Here is a 19,791-nt window from a genome sequence, read left to right on the forward strand (position 1 = left end):
ACCATATACTCTCACCTTCTCAAAATGCCCCTCACCCGTACTGATTGGCCTGCATACACTATTCATGAGATCCATAACTGAGAAATCTTAATCTCCCTGTACATTAATTACATTTATCCAAATATGAACATGTCATTGCCAGATAATGGAGGTCGGGGGTTGTTCTTGTTATATGGTGGGGTGAGAATGGATGAAGGATGCAAGGAAGGAAGAGGTGGATGCAGGGTGGCTACCCCGTCTTAACCCTCCAGCACTGGATGCACCGTCGACCCGCTTTTTCATTTCATGTGGAAAAACAAACTAATTACGTGGAAATATGATAATGTATTGTGCTGGAGGAGTCGCCTACGACTCTCATTAAGAGTCCATGCAACCCTACTTGTTTCCTTGCTCTAATCCACATCTCTCTCTCACTTACTCTCTCTTCATCCACTCAGCTAACATGCGTTATTTCTCCTAGGGAGTATTGCCCTTTCATGAGCCATGGACATTAGTGACCAGTCTGGGGCATTTTGCATCAAAGTCAGCCAAATTTGCATAATCGCGGGCTTACTCCCCTTTTACGGCCAGTGATGGTTAACATTTCCCACAATTCCTCAAGACCACCCCCCCTCCATCTCCCAAAATTCTCACTCAGCTCTCCTAATACCCAGCATGCAGCAGAATCCCTTACCTGATACCTCAGGGATGACTGTGGGCCTCCCCTCTACAGATTTACTCTTCGTTTATCCCTGATCCCTCTACATATCACACATGATTCATCAGTGCTCATTACATCTGACAAGCCCTCACTACAGGAGCTTGTCAATTATCCTCTGGTGGCCTATAGACTCACACTCACTCTTTAGGCTTGTCTTGGAGTAACCCCACAATCCCAAGGTGGATGTTAGCATTCAAAGAGCCCCAATTAGTGTTAATAGTACAAGTGCTTTTGTTTGATATGCTAGTTAGATGTGTTTACTTAGTACAATTGTGTAATTCTTTATACAGTTGCTGTGCATAAATTTTGTTAGTAAGATTATGGTTATTAAAACATTACTCTGGCACTAGTATGTTAATTATTTCCATCATATCTCATTGAAATAACTTGAAACACATAGTAAACTTATCAATTAAAACTTTTCGGTCTTAATTAAGGACCTCTCACTTTGTTTACTGCATCCAGCTCCAAAATGATAATCTCTGACAAAATCTGTAAGAAAGTGAGGAAAGACACAAAGACTGCATTTGTTCACAACTTGCAAAGTTGGTGCAGTGAAAAGGCTGCCATTGGGCTTCAGGGTCAGATACCATGCCAGCATCACCAATCCTACTACTGTTGATTAGCAGAACGAAAGAGGAATATCACCTTATTTGATCCTGTGATCGTAAGGCGTTAAATCAACATCCTCATCCTCCCAGTCTCCAGTGATATGTAAGTAATACCTGTTAATTAAAAAAGTTCTTCCTGGTACTCTTGTGCCAACTTTTCAAAAACTGTTGGTACTCGCATGATCAAAACTCCCTTTAAACTCAATAATCATTGCATGTTATTATGCTAGTATTATCTGGAGAGGATATTATCACATATATGTAACGTATGAAACTATTTACATCGATTTTATAGTCAACAATTAGCCAGTTATCTGTAAACTTCCTGGCTCATGCAAACCAAATGTTATTTTTTGCAGCTCACTGGGCTCGCCTTTCCCGAATCAACGGTCAAGAAGCTACATTAACTTAGTACCAGACAAAAAGTCAAGCCCCAAATATGACAGATGCTCAAGGCCAAGGTGGGCACTCGGCCAGTGCCGCTACTGCGAAAGGGTAGCAGTCAGAACATATCAGGAGTGAGTGGACACTTCAAATGCCATTAAAACTAAAGCGTATACAAGTTGCTGGCATCCTCTCAACTCTGTGACAGTGTCAAACATATTCGCAAAGATGAGATGAAGGCGCTGTTTTTACGCTGCAATAAGACTGCAGAAAGTTAAGGAGTTTTTGAAGGGATATAGTACATATTCAGAGCTTGTTTTTAGTTGTACACCAATACTAATACTAACAACTATTAGGGTCCACTTTCTATTACTAAGTCCATATAATATTCTCACAACATTTAGCAGATTTGAAACACCAATCATTTGTGAAGTTTTACTTGCAATTTTATATTTCAATAATTTTTTTGTGAATTCAATTGTGATTTCAGCTACTAATAAAGCTACAGTAATAACAAAAATAAATAAATCCACCCAAAATTATCTCAGGAAATTTGTGGGTAAAAGTGATTTTGATGTTTTTATAATTTCCCCCGTAATATTTATATATAGTTTTATTTATTATGTAGTTATCAATTTATGTAGTTTTATATTTATTTCAGTTTTAGATCGAGTGATTTTAGTACTTAAAAGTATTTCAGTTAGTTGCCAAAGGAATATTTAAAATGTTTATTAGGTTTTAATTTTTCATCTAATGTTTATATTTTATTTTATTTCAGCTTTATTTCCATTACTGATTTTTAAAAACAAATATTTAACAATAAATGCACTGCTGTGGATTCCATTTGGACCTAGTTATTAATGTGGAGAAAAAAAAAAAATCTACTATATCATTCAAAAGCTTTGAGTCAGTATTTTTTTATTTTATTTCTTTTTTTATTTCTGGGAAAGACATTATAAAAATCAATACTTTTATTTAGCAAGGATGCTTTATAAATTGGCCAAAAGTGATGATAAAGACACTTCTGAAAATTTTTCTATTCATCAAAGAAACCCAAATAAATGCTAAAAATAATAATAATAATAATTGTGATATAAATTTTAGAAATAAGAATATTAGAATGATTTCTGAAGGATCGTGTGACTGGAGTAATGATGCTAAAAATTCAGCTTTGAAATCACAGGAATAAATTACATTTTAAAATATATTCAAATAGAAAACAGTTACATTAAATGGTAAAAATATTTGAGAATTTTACTGTTTTTGCTGTATTTTGGATCAAATAAATCCAGGCTTGGTGAGCAGTAGAGAATTCCTTAAAAAACATTAAAAATCTTAATGTTCAAAAACTTTTGACTGCTAGTGTATCTTTAAGCAAGAAGACGGGGTATTTTCAGCCAGCAGCTCGGGCTGAGCTGGAAACAAGTGACCGTGATTTGTGTCATGGTCTCGTTAAACATGCCTCAACACATTCTTGATTGGATGCAGCTTTGGATTAATTAGAAGCGACGTGTCGGCGCCATCAGCTCTGTCTGCATGTGGCTTCAGATCTGTTAATCAACCACTCACTCAGTCAGACAGAGAGGGAGTCCGAAATTGAAAATCACCATATTTTATACTTAATTTTAATTTTAAAATCCTCAAAGGATATTTACTAGATTATCCTGCCAAAAGAAACAGCAAAAAGAGCAAAAATTAGGTCTATTCCAAGGAATCCAGGAAGTGAGGGGTGCCGTCAGGAAATGCAGGGCTCAAACTAGGGCAGGACAACAAGTTGTATTTTCATTACAGCATGTGTTATACCACTTCAGCTCTCCGGAGACTTTGATATATGTATGAGAAAGTAAGCTCTCCTACAGTCACCTGCCAGATCTCGTAAACGTCTAAAGAAAACAGGAAAAGAACTGAAGGAGATATTGGGAGAAACCAGTCTTGCTAGACTAGTTTAAACATCAGCATGCAAGTTATTTACCATTTTCTGGTAGTTTTGTCATCTTGAATGTGTCAAAATAGATAGGGCTCCGTATCAAGTTTCCAAAAAAGGTTCAGCTTTTCAAGGGAAAATCTGAAATAAACTTTAAGCAAGATTTAAATAATTCCCCCCCCCCCCCCCCCACCACAAAAATTTTAAATAAACTTCCCCCTTTATCTAGAATTTATGTACATTTCTTAAATTTATATAATTTATTTATTAGCATTTATTCTAGATTTATTTCCAATTATATAATATCATTTAAAAGTTTAGGGCTGATACGTTTTTTCCTTTATGTTTTTTAAAAAGAAGTCTTGTGCTAACCATACAGTAGCTGCATTTTTTGATCAAAAATACAGTATTATTGGGAAATATTATTACAATTTTAAATAACTGTTTTGTATTTTAAAATGTAATTTATTCCTGTGACACAAATCTGAATTTTCAGCATCATTACTCCAGCCTTAAGTGTCGTATGATCCTTCAGAAGTCATTCTAATATGCTGATTTTCTGCTCAAGAAACATTTATTATACTTATTAATATCAATGCAGAAAACAGTTGTGGTGCTTAATATTTTTTTGTGGAAACCATGCAACATTCTTTCAGGAATCTTTAATAAATAGAAAACTCAAAAGAACCAAATTTATTTATTTATTTATTTTTATTTTGTTCTTTTTAGTAATATAAATGTCTTTACTGTCAATTTTGTTCAAATTAATGCTTTCTTGCTAAATAAAAGTATTCATTTATTTATTTAAAAAAAAAAAAATCTTGCTGACCCCAAACTTATGATAGTGCACATAATTTTAATATTTTTTATAGTTTTGCAAAATGTTCAGAATCGACTTTTTATTGATTTTTCTCATTGTTCTAAATTTCTGTATAAATCTCTATAAATGTTTATTGTTAGTGTTTATTCTCAAATCTCTGTATTTATTTATTATTATACATATTTTGTTGTATTTTATTACATTAATTTATTCACATTTTGTTCCCTTATTTGTATACTTATTTTTTCTTTGATATTTTTGCTAAAACTTTACTGGATGACTCCAACCTCTAATTGCATAACCAGTCCCCTATGTTATAGTTTCCTTTATAATGACTTGCTGAAAACCCCAAAAACATAGCAACTGGCATAGCAACTGAGTTTCTCACCCCCATGCAGAGGCAGCAGGGGGTGGCCAAGAGTGACCGGCCCACATTTATCAGTCTTGGGTTGAACAGAGTTGCACAGCAGGGGAGAGGCATGCCTTTGTACTGTGGGTCAGCCTAGGGCAAGAGGAAGGTGTATGCGGCGGCTAGACTGTGTTTGTGAATCATGTGGGTGCGGATGTGCTACAGTTTGTCAAAACACCTTTTTGTTAAGGTTAGCCAACAAAACGCAACTTCCATTTCCTCACAAAGGCCTTAAAAGATCAAAGCGAACAGGGCTGCTCTAAGAAAAATTGAAAACTTACCCAAAGCTGTTACTAATTTCACTTTCTCAACTCATAAACCAGTCTTTTTTTATGGAAGCCCGTTTCCAACACTGAGAAAAAAAGAAAAAAATTTAAAAAAGGTTATTGCAACTTTTAATCTCACAATTCTGACTTTTTTTCTTAGAATTGCTTGATACAAACTCACAATTCAGAGTTTTTTTTATACAGAATTGTGACATAAACTTGCAATTGTGAGTTATAAAGTCAGAATTGTGTAATATAAAGTCACAATTGCAACATATTGCGCTTTATAAAATCAGAACTGCAAGATATAAAGTCACAATTGTGAGAAAAAAAAAGACAGAATTGCAAGAAAAAAGTCGCAGAGATCGCAATTCTGACTTTTTCTCGGAATTGTGAGATAAAAACTCGTAATTGCGAGTTGTAAAGTCCAATTTTGAGGGGGGAAAAGTTTATATCTCACAATTCTGATTTAACTCACAATTGCATCTTATAAAGTCAGAATTGTAAGATATAAACTCGCAGTTCTAAGAACATATCAGACCCCTCAAAATTGGACTTTACAAAGTTACTTTACTTTTCATAAAGTGCAATATCTTGCAATTGTAACTTTATATCACACAATTGTGACTTTATATCACACAATTCTGACTGTGATAGAATTGTGAGATAAGAAGTCACAACAACCTTTTTTATTTTTTATTCAGTGGCAGAATCAGGCTTCCATAATTTTTCATCTAACCTTCTTATATTTTTTTTTTTTTTTTTTTTTCAGAGCAGGAGGGTCTTTCCATCTTCGGGGGAATAAGAACATCTGGGTTTGTGAGAAGTAGAAACCTTTGGAACTGGTCTGCACATTTCCTGTGTGAGGAGATTGAACTTTTCCTGCCCCTTTTCATGTATTTTCCTTCACTCTGCTAGGTTCTGCTGCTCTGCTTCAAGGTAGGACGGAAAAAACAAATGCAAACAGGCGTGATTTTAGTGTCTTTTGTTCTTATCTCCAGCTCTTTATCTGTCTTTCAGGCTCTGTTTGTGTTTTGCAAAGGGTTCTTTGTGGTTTTCTTCAGCAGGGGGGCAGTTGAGGGTAAACCCTCTGCTGTTTGAGGAGGGCTGAGCTGTTCTGTTAGTCTACACACACTGAAGGAACTACAGGCCAACTGTGGATTCAGCTGGAGGTATGTTATTCTTCTCTCCATCCTCGGTTCTGTTTTAGACTGATAAAACATAGCAAAACAGGACTAAATTCAAATGCAAATCGAGGTTTTTGAGTTACTAACTTTCTCTAAAAGCCTTTTATAAAGTCCTACCAAGAGGCTGTTGCTGCTTTATTTGTCTGAACATGTTTTTAACGTCAAGAGTGTGCGGTGTTAATGCTGAGTCATGTTTAAACACGCAGGTTTAAAATATTGTTGGAGCGCAAAGCTTCTCTCGAATGTTAAAACATTTACAAAAGCCATTTAGAAAGAGCATGTGTCCACCATGAGGCATGATGATAAGTATAGCCCATTTAAGTTTGTATTAAGTGACAAAATGCTTGATGTGGCCAAAACGTTCCACATGGATCAAACCTTTGGCTGATAGCGTAGTGTTTGGATACATAGCAGGCAACAACAAAAACATTACTGCAGTTCACATGCTCCTTTGATGCTTTATTCCATTTCCAGCACCAAAGCAGCGTGAGGCCGATTAACTCCTTCTTTCCCACATAGTTTTAATTTAGAGTAAAAATGTAAGTCCCATGTAGGCTTTTAGACTGTGTAAGTTTTGAGCCAGTGCTATTTTAGTATTATTTATATACTATTATAGTATATACTGTATATATATATATATAGCCTAATATTATATAATAATGTATAGGACCATGGAAGCTAAAATACACAAATATGCAACTTTATTGATTTATTTTCCTCATATTCATGCAGCATACTGTTGGAAATGAGAGCAAGACAGTTCATCTGAAGCGAATAACCTTGGATACCAAGCAACTGAACAAAAAGATGGGGGTGGACATCTTTGCTTTGACATTGTTCACCTTGAGTCACCTGTGGCCACATGTCCAAGCTTCAAGTCTAGTTCGGTTAAACACAGGGCTTCGGGTAGCCAGAGGCCAGTCTGTGTTTGTCACGGCTGGTGAACTTCAGTTCCACATGGACGGGGTCTCTGAGGCCTGTAAGGTTGAAGTAGTTCTCACCGAGCCTATCACGCAAAGAGTGGGAAAACTCACTCCTCAGGTAACAAAACAAATCCAGAATTAGCTTATGCATTATATAAAATGTGAGAATAATTGTTGTTGTACCATTTTCAAGGTTTTTGACTGCCAGTTCTTTCCGGACGAGGTGAAGTATGTTCACAATGGCAGTCCACTTCTAGAGGAGGACACTGTCATGCTGAGGGTCTACAGGTGAAACATTGTGTGGTCATTATTCTTGTCCAACCCCAACATGTTACAGCTGTTACTTCAATTAGGGCTTTTGGGAGCTGCAAAAACCATTTTTCCAAGGCCTAATGTAATTTCCATACTCACAAATGCTCTTTTCTATGTTTGTACTTAGGTTTACAGAAACCGAGACTTTTGTTGAGGTTGTGCTGCTGAAGATACATGTAGTAGAACCTCAAAGGAGCCTCACAGAGCTTGGAAATGTTCCTCTGGTGGTCTCTGAATTCTACAGCCTTTCCAATGCCATCAATAGCAGTGTCCTTACCTTTAAAACCCAGCCCGATGTGATCTGCACGGTACGTCTTCTCAGCTCTGAGATCAATGTCCCAATGCTTGGTCAACTGGTCGTTGAGGTTCCTGAATCAATGCCGGATTCTGAGCCTGGACCGAGAAGAGGTATACCAAGTATATAATGAAGATTTTTAAAAGCATTTATGTGTCAAATCACAGCCATATGGTGCAACCGACAAAATCATGTGGTGCAACCAATGTACAGAAAAGAAACAGGTCCCTCAAGGTCAATAAGTCTCTTAAAATATCAGATAATTTCACCTTATTATGAAAAGGCCAAGTTAGTTCATGTTGTGCGACTCTGACTCCAGAAAAACATAATCATTTTTATCAATTAATAGTTCACGGTATTTGAAAAAATATATTTTACTTTGAAAAATATATTGTAAATGTTTTTGAAAACATCATTTTTTGTGAATTCATAATTCATGATATTTGTTAAAAAAAAAAAAATACATTAAAAAATATCTTTTAAAACATCTTTGAAAATAATGATTAAAATGTACACTAAAATGTCATGTGGTGTGACTTATTATTATTATTATTATTTTAAAGAATAATTTCTGATTATTGTAAAACTTTTTGACCTTGGTAAATAGATTTTAAAACTTGTTTGAAAATAATGACTAAAATGTATATAAATAATGTCACGTGGTGCAATGAGTTAATAATCATGGCATTTGTTTAAAAAAAATTAACTTATACTATAATATGTATATATTAGTATACAAATATGGAGAAAATATGTTAACATTTAGTTAATGGTTACACCATATGACAATTGTAGGGCTAATTGGGGTGTAAGTTTTCCTCTCATCTGCATTCAAACTTTTTAAGGACGTCATACTGGAATCGCCTGCCCAGGAAATAAAGCCTGTGACCACAACACAAGGGAAGTAGAGTTCTTGAAGACCGACTGTGCAGAGTTCCTCACTTCAGGTCTGAAGTACCAGCACCTCAGTCCTCCATCACCTGAGATTGATTACATCCCAATCAGGGTGGAGTTCAGGGACCAGACCTCCCGAACCATGCTGGAGGTAAAACGCCATCAGAATCAGGTTTGAATGAAATCATAAAAAACAAGGCATTGAATCTTCTACTTACCTTCTTCTCTCTTAGACTGAGAGTATCTGGATACCAGTACTGATCCAAGGGGCCATGCAGAATCAACCTCCCAATGCTGCCTTCATGTCTACGTTCATCCTGGAGGTAGATCAGTTCATCCTCACCCCCATGACCACTGCTGCCCTGGATGCCAAAGATGACGAGACCCCTCAGGCCCAGCTCATCTTCAACGTGACTAAACCTCCAGCGGAGGGATATATTACTCATTTGGACGATCACACCAAAACTGCATTCTCCTTCTCATGGCAAGACCTGAATGAGATGAAAATTGCCTATCAGCCCCCAAACAGCAGTCATACAGCCAGGAGGAACTATGAGGTTAGGAAATGGTAAACTGCTGTACAGGAAACTTTAACAGGCAATTTTTTTTTTTTTTGTAAAAACACCACCATACAAACCCAAGTCCAAAAAAATAATTTTAAAAAAAACAAAAACAAACAAAATGATTTTTATTAATTGAAATCAATTAAAATAAATTAATGTTAATTAAAATAAAAATAAATACTATATAAAAAACTTGTCAGCTAACTAAATAAAATAAGTTAAAGAAATAAAATCACTAAAACTGAAATAAAAATACATTAAAAGCTGAATAGTAAAAAACTGATTAAAATGACAAGCCCACAACAAAATCACTAAAACTCAGACTAAACTTAATTGAAATGATTAATAAATATTACAATAGTAAATACTAATTAAGCAGCAATGCTTTATACTGTGTAAAAAAGGCATTATACATGTGTAAAATATTTAGAATAATATACTAAAATACATATTCATAATATGATAAATGTGTTATAAAATGTTATATAATCTTGTTGACACTGCATTTTGTTGTTGTTGTTTGTATCTTATCTATCAAAACAATTATTTAATATGACTTCCAACCAGTGTTTGGGAAGAAAACTGATGTGTCATATTCAATAAAAAGAATCTCAAATTCAATAAAAATGTAACTTCATTAATTTTGCTTTTTAATTCATCTGGTGTCCAGGTGGAGTTTCAGGCCATCGATGGCTCATTTGTGCCGAGCCCTCCAATCTTGATGCACATCTCTATCCGCACTGCAGAGACCAATGCTCCTCGAGTCTCATGGAACATGGGTATGTTAGCGGATTAGCTAAAATAAATAATCTTCTGAAGGAGAGACTGAGGCTAAAGATCTCTATCCTTACAGGGTTGGATCTGCTGGAAGGCCAATCCAGACCAATCACATGGGAGCATTTACAGGTTGTTGATAACGACAACATAGATGCTGTCACCCTGATAGCTATGGACGGCCCACTCAATGGACACTTAAGTGTTAGAGGTAAAGGAATTTAATCTGTCACCTCTCTTAAAGTAGAAGCCAATCCAAATGTAATTTCCAGGACCTTTTTCCACTGATGTGTCATAGTAAGTCTCATAAAGTGTAAACCCATTCTTTATTCCTTCTCCGTCCATGTGGTAACCATCCTTCATTTGGGCATCATTCAAGAAACATATGTCCGGGTGGCCTGCATGGGTTTGCTAATCAGGTGTAAAATGCTTCGGCGACACTTTGCCAGGGGCTGTGGACCAAAGATGTCTTTAGAGCCGTAGCGGCTGTCTTTCCACTCCAGCAGACTTTTGTTTGCACAGACCCTGAAAGAAGCAGATTGGAAAGACTTATGGCATTTCATGCCAGATGTCCAACACAAGGTCATTTCCCTTTCATCAGACCATTATCTTAGCAAGCTTTAAGAACTGGTGACAATCATGTGTCTATCTGACAATTGTATCCATGGGAATGTTCCAGGATATGAAATTTAAGGAATAGTTCACCCAAAAAGAAGGTACTTCAAATACAACATTTTTCATAACAACATTTTGTGTTCCACAAAAGAAAAAGAATGTCAAACAGGTTCAGAATGACGTGGTCAAGCAAAATCTTTTGGGTGAACTATTCTTCTAAATCCTTGGTTTCTTGGAAGGAAAAGATGAATTGTGATTTCAGGAATTGAATGGGATGTTTTGCTGTACTGTATGTGTTCTCTCATGGAAGCTGTGGTAGGTTGTTTTTGTGTTTCCTGGTTTGGAGGATTTCCAGGCCCATGGCTTTGTTCCTTGTGTCATTCTCTGACAGAAGACCCCCTGATCAGCAGAAGCCTCAAGCCTACTCAAACAACAGCTCCCGCTTTAAGCTAAACCGTTCATTTAATTGGTGTTTACGTTTTTGGGGTTGGCGTGTCGCTTTGTGATCCCTCTTGCTGAAATGTCCCATAACTTTGGCTCCAAATCCACTTCAAAAGCACTTCATTTTACTACAGGATGATTGAGCTGAACAGCAAGTTCTGGCCCAGAAATGGACCGGTCTCTCTTGAGAACCTAGATGGGGATTGGGAATTGCTCACATAGACCTTGATCTCAGGGACTCCGACCCTTGGGAAAGTCCTCAGTCAGCCTTCGGCCAAATGGAAAGCTGCCGCCCAATGTCCTCTTCCGTTGAGTATCTATATGGAGACTGTTTTTTTGGGCCTGCTGCCCACAGCCACCTTTGGGCCCAATTACTTACTTGTTTCTCCATTGGACTTGTAGCCGTTTCCCCCTGATAAAGTTGCTAATTAGGTTTGCTGTGCAACCAGTCATCATTCAATCTGTCTGGTGACCTTGCCCTTCTGTCTCCCTGGCAAGCAGGAGAAGCTCAGCTTCACGGTGGGCAGCAGCCATTGCCTGGGAAGGACGCCATCTTTCTTTTTATTTTTCTGCAATAGGGAGAAGCCAGAGCCAATGTTTGTGCCTTCAGGCAAAAAACAACTTATTTTTCACAATTTCATCAAGCCAAATGAATGATATTGCAAATGATATCAGCAAATGAAAGCTGTTTTTTACCCATACAATGAAAGTCAATGGGGTCCAAAACAGCAACCAAAACACTCAGACATTTTTCGAACCATCTTCTTTTGTATTTCACAGAAGAAAGAAAGTATTAAAGGTTTGGAATGACATGAGAGTGATTAAATGATGCCAGAGTTTTCATTTTTGAGTGAACTATCCTTTTAACTTGACATGGAATTTCATTCATCATTCAAACAGGTCAAAACCATTTACTGTAACCAATCCTTGTTATTCATCCAAAGGTGGAAAAGGATTCATGTTTAAGGTCAAGGATCTCAGAGAGGGCGTCGTGGTCTATCATCACTCGGACAGCGACACCACCAGGGATTACATTGTCTTCCGAATCACAGATGGCCGCCACAGCATCAGACACAAATTTCCCATCTATGTTCTTCCGAAAGATGACACCCCCCCTTTCCTAATCAATAACGTGGCCTTTGAGGTCCAAGAAGGTGGCATGGTTAAGGTGGAGGAGTACATGCTGATGGCCTCAGACTTGGACTCCAGCGATGACTACATTCAGTATCAGCTGATTACTTTTCCCAGAGCAGGACAGCTGGTTAAGAAGGCTTCTCCACATGAACCAGGTCAGTTGGATTTAAAAGGTTATATTTCTTAAAGATCTGACGTGCCTTACGTTATATGGTGTCATGTCAACCAGGTATCCCAGTGAAGAGCTTCCTGCAGAGGGACCTGTTTCAAGGTCTAATCTACTATAAGCACTCAGGGGAGGAAGTGTTTGAGGACTCTTTTGATTTCATCCTCTCAGATGTCCATCAGCCTCCGAATCTATCAGACAGACATGTAACTTTGTATCTGTGTTCAAAATCATTTCACTTTTTGGTGTGAATATTTATAACAGAAGTATATGGTCTGTACCTCTTCAACCATAGACTGTGATGATCCACGTGTTTCCAGTGAAGGACCAGTTGCCTGAGGAAGTTTCCGGAACAGTTCGCTCAATCACGGTTAAGGAAACAGAGGTTGTTTACATCACTCAGAACCATCTGCACTTCAGAGATACAGAGCATTTGGAGACTGACCTATTGTATGTAATCACTCATCCCTGCTTTAGACCGGGAAACACCAGGTATGCTTAAGCATTTCCTTGCAATGACAATTTTTTATTCATTTACTGTATATATATATATATATATATATATATATATATATGTGTGTGTGTGTGTGTGTGTGTGTGTGTGTGTGTGGTATGTATATTTAAAATCCTAAAATACTTTTTTATATATAAATATAATTATATATATATATATATATATATTTTATCAATCCTAAAATACTTATATATATATATATATATATAGAGAGAGAGAGAGAGAGAGAGAGAGAGAGAGAGAGAGAGAGAGAGAGAGAAAAAGAAGAATATTGGTCCTTTCCTGTAAATTTTACATCTGTTGTAAATTCTTGCAGGTTATCAGATGCAGGCAGGCTGTTTTATACTGATAGCACAAACTCCATGAAAAAAGATGCAATGGTTCCAGTGCTCAAGTCCTTTACTCAGGTCTGAAATGTGTACACAAATAGGATAGGTTCCCTAAATATTGCATGCTATTGTAATACTCTAAAATTTTATTTTAAATAACATGCCTCTTCAGTTAGATACTGTCTTTTTGTCATCCACAGCATGCAGTGAATCACCACAAAGTGGCTTACATGCCTCCAATAGAGGATATTGGCCCTGAGCCTATCTTTGTGCAGTTTGTGTTTTCTGTGAGTGACCAGCAGGGCGGCGCTCTTACAGGACTCACCTTCAACATCACAGTCACACCTGTTGACAACCATGCCCCAGAAGTGAGTTGCTCACTTCTTTTATTGTTATATTGTAGTGTTGTTTATAATTTTCTATGTTGCTATGGCACAGCATTTTAAAGGACCACCCCAAGTTAGACCTTTCAAATGGTTAGAAATTTTTCAAAAGCAGTGGTTTTCAAATAATGTTATTTCACGGTACCAAAAGTTTTGAACAATAAAAAAGTTGTATAGTTTATAATTTCATTTCCCAAACTTTCATTCATAGATGTTCACTAACTTGCTGAGGGTCGAGGAAGGTGGCGGTAGTTTCCTGATGGAGGAACACCTGCTGGTGCAGGATGTGGACAGCTCAGAAGATCAGCTCAGGATACACGTGAAGACTCATCCCCAACATGGAAGACTGGAGCTGCAGGGCACGGCACTGCTAGAGGGAGACAGCTTCAGTTTGCAGGACCTCAAAGCATTGAGGGTCAGGTATGAATATGAAAAACTAGACATTACTTTTGTAAGGTTAAAAATTTGGGCAGGAAAATCACGTTTTAGGATTGATGAGGATAGAATTGATGAGGATAATTATAATCTGTTGAAAATAACAATACATTCTATATTTTGATAGATACATTCATGATGACTCTGAGACCCTGAAGGATAGCATTGGTCTTACTATCACAGATGGAATCAACTCTGCACATGGAACGCTTTTAGTTCAGGTAACATTCTTCTGTTTAAAAAAAAAAGTATTGATGTTTGGCACATTGCATTGTACTTCCATGAGGCATTCCCTTATTAAAATGCATATTTCCTTAGTGCTACTTATTTGCATTTTTTATTAGATCCTGCCCGTGAACGACGAACCCCCTCAGTTAGGCTCCGACTTGAGGGCTGAACTGTCCTGCAAAGAGGGGGGTCAGGTCCAGATTACGGTTGAGTACCTTTCTGCTACAGATGTTGACAGCGAGGACACTAGGCTAACATACATGCTGGCCAGAACACCTGCACGTGGGGTGCTACAGCGAAATAGGGTCACCGTGGACAAGTTCTCCCAGCTGGATGTGCTCAATGGACTCATCTTCTACCTGCACACAGGTTATAATCGAGACAGGAGGCTAGTTAGTGATACTTAATGTCACTTACTGTAGGCCTGTTTTACACATTCTGACTCTGCGGTGAGTGTGTCATGCATAGTTTTGTGAAAAAAAATGTAAGTTATATTTATAAGCATTTTTATGCCTTTATTCAGACAAGAGAGTAAAGAGCAGACAGGAAATCATTGGGCTGAGAGAGACGGGAATGGGATCAGCAAAGGACCACAAGACGGGATTCGAACTCGGGTCACTACAATGACCCGAGTGTATGTCAGCGCACTAAACACAAGGCTATTAGCACCGACGTCTTGTGAAATCTACACCATAAAATGGTTGATGAAGATTATTTTGTAATACAGGTTTTTATAAATAATATTGGCCAATATGTCAACAATCTTGCATCACTAAAAATGTCGGTTGCAGAAGAAGGATGTATATAACAGGCAGGCCTCATAGTGAAAGTCTTACACCTGAAAGTGCATTAAATGTTTTTTTTTGTGAATTAAAAGAACATAAACACATTTCTCCATTCACTAGGTGGTGAGATTGGACCTGATCCTGTCTTGGACACTGTCACTCTCATTGTGTCAGATGGAGAGGCTGGAACAATAGATGGCTGCTGCCAAGAGGATGCTCTCCCCCCACCCGTCCCCCTGCATGGCACGCTTCCGGTCTATGACCTCAACATCACTGTGATGCCTGTCAACAACCAGGTCCCAACCATAACGCTGGGTAAACATCTTCCACAGGGCCTGTAGTAAATCTCTTAGACATTTCGTACACTGGCGCTGCATTGTGCTAAGGGACCAAATGCATTAAAAGATGCTCTCTAATCTAGATTTAATCGCCAGAGCATTTGGCTAAGGTGTAATTAATTCATTGTAATGACAATCCGCTTAAATCAAGCAATAAAGCAACTAGGAATGTTCGAGGCAGGTGATGGACTGCAGCTTGGTGAACGAATCATTTAATCACAGTCTTGCACACCCAGCTCAGGGAGTGTGGCGAATGCAAGTGTTCCATTTCCCCGAAAGTACGTTTCGAAACAGGGTGTTAGAGACGTCTTGCCAGGAAGGGGATTTCACTGTTAATGCCAGAAACTTTGCAGTTATCAATGAAGGACAGTGACCAGAGCAAGACAATGAGCAGAAGACGGCTGCTAGGTGCCGGTGGGACATCCACAGGAAATCTTAGCATGCTTGTCATCGATGTATAAGGGGCGACAGATGTACACACAGCTGGTTGGGATTATAGAGAGAGAGCAGAGCATGTGTGGCGAAAAACTGCAATAGAAAGAGATACATGTTCCCATGAGAACAACTGGACAATAGGGACATAGAGGAGAAGACAATGGACAGGCCCGCATTTGGAAAAGACGACACGTCCATTGTGTCTTCTATTCCTTTTCTCATTCAATCACAGTTATAATCTCCTAATTCAGCTTATCCCCATCAAAAAGGAGGATTCTCCAGTTGTGCCACCGTGTAGTAGATATGGACTGGTTTGTGTAAAAAAAGTAGTCATTTAATTAATTTGCATTGAATAAAGATGGGTTGGCATAAGAGGTTTAAGCACAGGAAAATGAGGGAAATCCAGCTCTTGCCTTGCTATGGGACGAGTTTTATCACTTTTATTCCAGACTGGTGGTCATTAATTCCTCCCCTTGTTTCAGAGCTCTATCCAAGCACAACCTCATCAGTGCCCATTCTCCGTTCATTATTTATCAGTGCAGTAAATGGAAGCAGATGCCAGTAAGCATTGGCATGATGGCTTTATCAACACCCAGGTGGCAGCGGGCTGGCCGAGAGCCGAGTGAGAGAGCAGGCGAAAAGAGGGAGTGTTAGTGGGGTGGCATAGCAGGCTTGAAGAAAGAGGGGAGCAAGGGGAACTGTCTGTAAAAGAGAGGGAGAAGAAGAAAAATATAGGGATGCACTCTTGAGAAGAAAAAAAAGCCTATGAAGTCACATCAAGCTATCTAAATGAGATCTCTATGATTAATACCAATGTATAACTTCTTACATTATGCTGTATATTGTTTCGTCAGGTTCCGTGTTTGTGGTAGATGAAGGTGCCAGTGCATGTCTGTGTGGGGGAGTGTTGGAGGCAACCGATTCTGATAGTCATCCAGATCAGCTCATGTTTCACTTGGTGACCCCACCACAATATGGGTTCCTGGAAAACACCCTTCCATCCCCTGGCTTTGAGAAAAGCAATGCCGGACTCCGAGTGGGTCAGTAGTATTCCTGAGGCTCTGTAAACAAACCCAATATTTGTGATTATGCCAATTAGGATGTGTTTATGGATTACATTTTTTTTTATTTGTCTTGGAACAACATTCCTTTCAAACAAAACTTTCCTTTAACCCCTAATTTCAAAAGTAAGGCTAATAAGTGACCTCATTTACATGCACTTAAAGGGATATTTCACCCAAAAATGAAAATTGTGTTGTAATTTACTTAGCCTCATGTCATTCTAAAGACTTTTTTCTTTCAAACACAAATGAAGATAGTATGTCTAGTTTTTTTCCATACAGGAAAAGTCAGTGGAGTCCAATGTTGCGTCACTACTGATTTTCATGGTAGGAACACAATATTTAAAATGCCATTTAAGGGATTAAGATCCCTGGGCCACTATCCCTAAAATCCAAGAACATGTCCTACTTGGCAAAATCACAATGTATCTTTTGTATGTCCTATTATAAGACCTTGTCTTTCAGACCACTAAAGTCATATTGTATAAATAAAGTTTCTTTCAGCCAGCTCCACCTCGGTTCGGGTTTCATCAACTATGTCCAGTCAGTGCACCAGGGTGTAGAGCCTACAGCAGACTTCTTTACCATCAGTGTTAGTGATGGGATTCAGAGATCAGCCCCAATGCCCTTCTACGTCATCATCAACCCTACCAATGATGAGATCCCATCACTGCTGCTTAGCAACTTTACAGTAAGATATACAGTACTTTTTGGAGACAAAATATAATCCGATAAGCAAACTGTTGACTAACTATTGTCTTGCCCTGCACCTTGCAATAGGTCATGGAGGGAGGAATGAAAGACCTCAGTCCTGATATTCTAAACGCAGTGGACGTAGATATTCCAGCAGAGACTCTTACCATGACCATTCTGGTTCCCCCAGCTCATGGCACACTGGTCAATGGCATATATGGTCTTGAGATGAATCGTTACAAAAACATGAACCCTGAGGTCCTCCAACGAACCTTAACAATCCAGGCTTTCACCTTACAGGAGCTACAACAAGGTCAGTTCTTGAATCCATATGATTGGTAGTACCACAAAGTTTTTCCCCCTTACTTCCGAGGTACCACTGAGTCCCCTTGTGGGTGGGGGGACTTCCGAGCAAAGGCATCGAACCCCCAACTGCTCCCCGGGCGCCGCAGCATAAAAATGGCTGCCCACTGCTCCGGGTGTGTGTTCACAGTGTGTGTGTGTGTTCACTGCTCTGTGTGTGTTGCACTTCGGATGGGTTTTAAATGCAGAGCACGAATTCTGAGTATGGGTCACCATACTTGGCTGAATGTCACGGATGGGTACCACTATCTGCTTGTTGAGGATGGCTGTGAGGACAGAGTCCCTTCCCTGTTCCAGCCACCCCTCAGTGCCTTCACTGTGGGTATCCAGGCTTTCAGAACAGATGTTGCAGGAGACATAGGTCACAGAGTGCCTGTAGTGCTTCTGCTTCATCTGCAAAGTCTTTATAACTGCTCTCTGCACAATTAAGTCACCGTGCATGAGGTATTTGGTGACTGCACAGCTTTACTTGTTAGCGTGTGATAACGAGCCATAGAATTATAGGTGATCAGGTCATTGACAAAATGGAGCATGTTCATTGGTGTCATTCTTGGTAATATTGGTAGAACCAGCTATATCAGTCAAAGGCTACCAGACTGTTATATCCTTAATGTCACTAAATGCTTAATCCGCTAAAATATTCTTTGAATTTTTCTCTCTTGTGCTGATCCATAGGAATGAAGATCATGTATATGCACGACGACACAGAAACCCTCAAGGACGCTTTCACCATAGAGTTGACAGATGGTGGGCACACAGTCCAGGGGACTGCGTGTGTCCGCATCATACCAGTCAATGATGAAAAGCCATGGCTACTAAAGTAAGGACGCCCTGGGACAAATTCAGAGCCAAAAAGGCGGATGAAAGCGGGAACGGGGGAGGGATTTTAGTGGCGGAGACTGGACAGGAACAGAAGGGGGAGGCCGATCCTGGATAGGGATTAGGGAAGGGGGGTCAACACAACCTGTACTGCACATGTGGCTGGGGAATCTGTGTCTCCCTGACTGAGTAACTGGGAATTAAGTTACATCCTTGAGTAAATTGCTAATTTCTATTCCATCCTCTTCCTCCAAGATCAGCGAGATCTAAGAGTGTGCATGTAAACTCCATAACAGCAGAAGTAATGTGTCTTTTTGGCAGATGCCTGCTTTCTTGTTTCAAAGTCCTAATGGATTAGGATAACAGGCCGGTCCTGGTTGTGTTTCTACCTTCCAGAAGCAGCTGTTTGTGTATTTATTTATTTAAGATTCTAGATTTTAGCATGCAGACTTGGCACCTGTACCTTTAGTGTCCAAAGTGTTTTGATCTTTCTTCTCAGAAATGCAGGCATTGAGGTCGAGGCCCTGGGGAAGAGACTCATCTCCAGTGTAGTGTTGGAGGCAGAGGATCATGACACTCACAACGACCATCTTCTCTACATCCTCAATGCAGGTCCCAGATTTGGCCTCCTTCAGCTCAAGGTTAGCAAGGACGGATAGTCCTTTACATTATTACTTAAGGCTGGAATACACTACACAACTTTTAAAACAGACTTTGTAAATGGTTACAGAGCTAAAATTGGGTGTCATCAACTAAATGACTGAGGATCACACACTAGCAGATTAAACATGCACACGAACAAAACAAACATGCACCTCATTGCTAGGAGATGGATGACAAATGAAACAGGTCTAAAATTGGCTCAAAATAGCAAAAGCTTTCATAACATATCCTTTGACTTCATGGAATCACTGAATGGAATCATTAGTGGCATCCAATCTGGGCAAAAATCAGTGTGTAATCCATCCTTTAGTGTAACATACTGTAATT

At 38.7% G+C, this 19,791-nt stretch overlaps 1 protein-coding gene across 4 annotated transcripts in view; it reads left to right on the top strand.

Annotated features, from left to right (window-relative positions):
- Positions 1–1,214: 1,214 nt before the first annotated feature.
- Positions 1,215–19,791, top strand: part of frem1b (Fras1 related extracellular matrix 1b) — a 29,271-nt gene continuing 10,694 nt past the window's right edge. The window contains exons 1-25 of one of the 4 annotated variants that reach the window (XM_042749087.1): positions 1,215–1,414; positions 1,671–1,829; positions 5,887–6,053; positions 6,179–6,286; positions 7,034–7,342; positions 7,418–7,512; positions 7,664–7,944; positions 8,677–8,876; positions 8,959–9,282; positions 9,959–10,067; positions 10,142–10,273; positions 12,063–12,407; positions 12,482–12,624; positions 12,714–12,910; positions 13,249–13,339; positions 13,462–13,629; positions 13,856–14,064; positions 14,207–14,300; positions 14,424–14,676; positions 15,213–15,407; positions 16,720–16,905; positions 17,421–17,617; positions 17,707–17,932; positions 18,658–18,802; positions 19,301–19,442. In XM_042749087.1, coding sequence (XP_042605021.1) covers positions 7,109–7,342; positions 7,418–7,512; positions 7,664–7,944; positions 8,677–8,876; positions 8,959–9,282; positions 9,959–10,067; positions 10,142–10,273; positions 12,063–12,407; positions 12,482–12,624; positions 12,714–12,910; positions 13,249–13,339; positions 13,462–13,629; positions 13,856–14,064; positions 14,207–14,300; positions 14,424–14,676; positions 15,213–15,407; positions 16,720–16,905; positions 17,421–17,617; positions 17,707–17,932; positions 18,658–18,802; positions 19,301–19,442 — 3,966 coding nt within the window. In that variant the 5' untranslated portion in view covers positions 1,215–1,414; positions 1,671–1,829; positions 5,887–6,053; positions 6,179–6,286; positions 7,034–7,108. Of the gene's footprint in view, positions 1,415–1,670; positions 1,830–5,886; positions 6,054–6,134; positions 6,287–7,033; positions 7,343–7,417; positions 7,513–7,663; positions 7,945–8,676; positions 8,877–8,958; positions 9,283–9,958; positions 10,068–10,141; positions 10,274–12,062; positions 12,408–12,481; positions 12,625–12,713; positions 12,911–13,248; positions 13,340–13,461; positions 13,630–13,855; positions 14,065–14,206; positions 14,301–14,423; positions 14,677–15,212; positions 15,408–16,719; positions 16,906–17,420; positions 17,618–17,706; positions 17,933–18,657; positions 18,803–19,300; positions 19,443–19,791 lie in introns of all 4 variants that reach the window. The other 3 variants (XM_042749085.1, XM_042749084.1, XM_042749086.1) reach the window with 3 other exon arrangements.

Source organism: Cyprinus carpio, chromosome B22 (genome assembly GCF_018340385.1).
Source record: "Cyprinus carpio isolate SPL01 chromosome B22, ASM1834038v1, whole genome shotgun sequence".
Classification (NCBI taxonomy): Eukaryota; Metazoa; Chordata; class Actinopteri; order Cypriniformes; family Cyprinidae; genus Cyprinus; species Cyprinus carpio.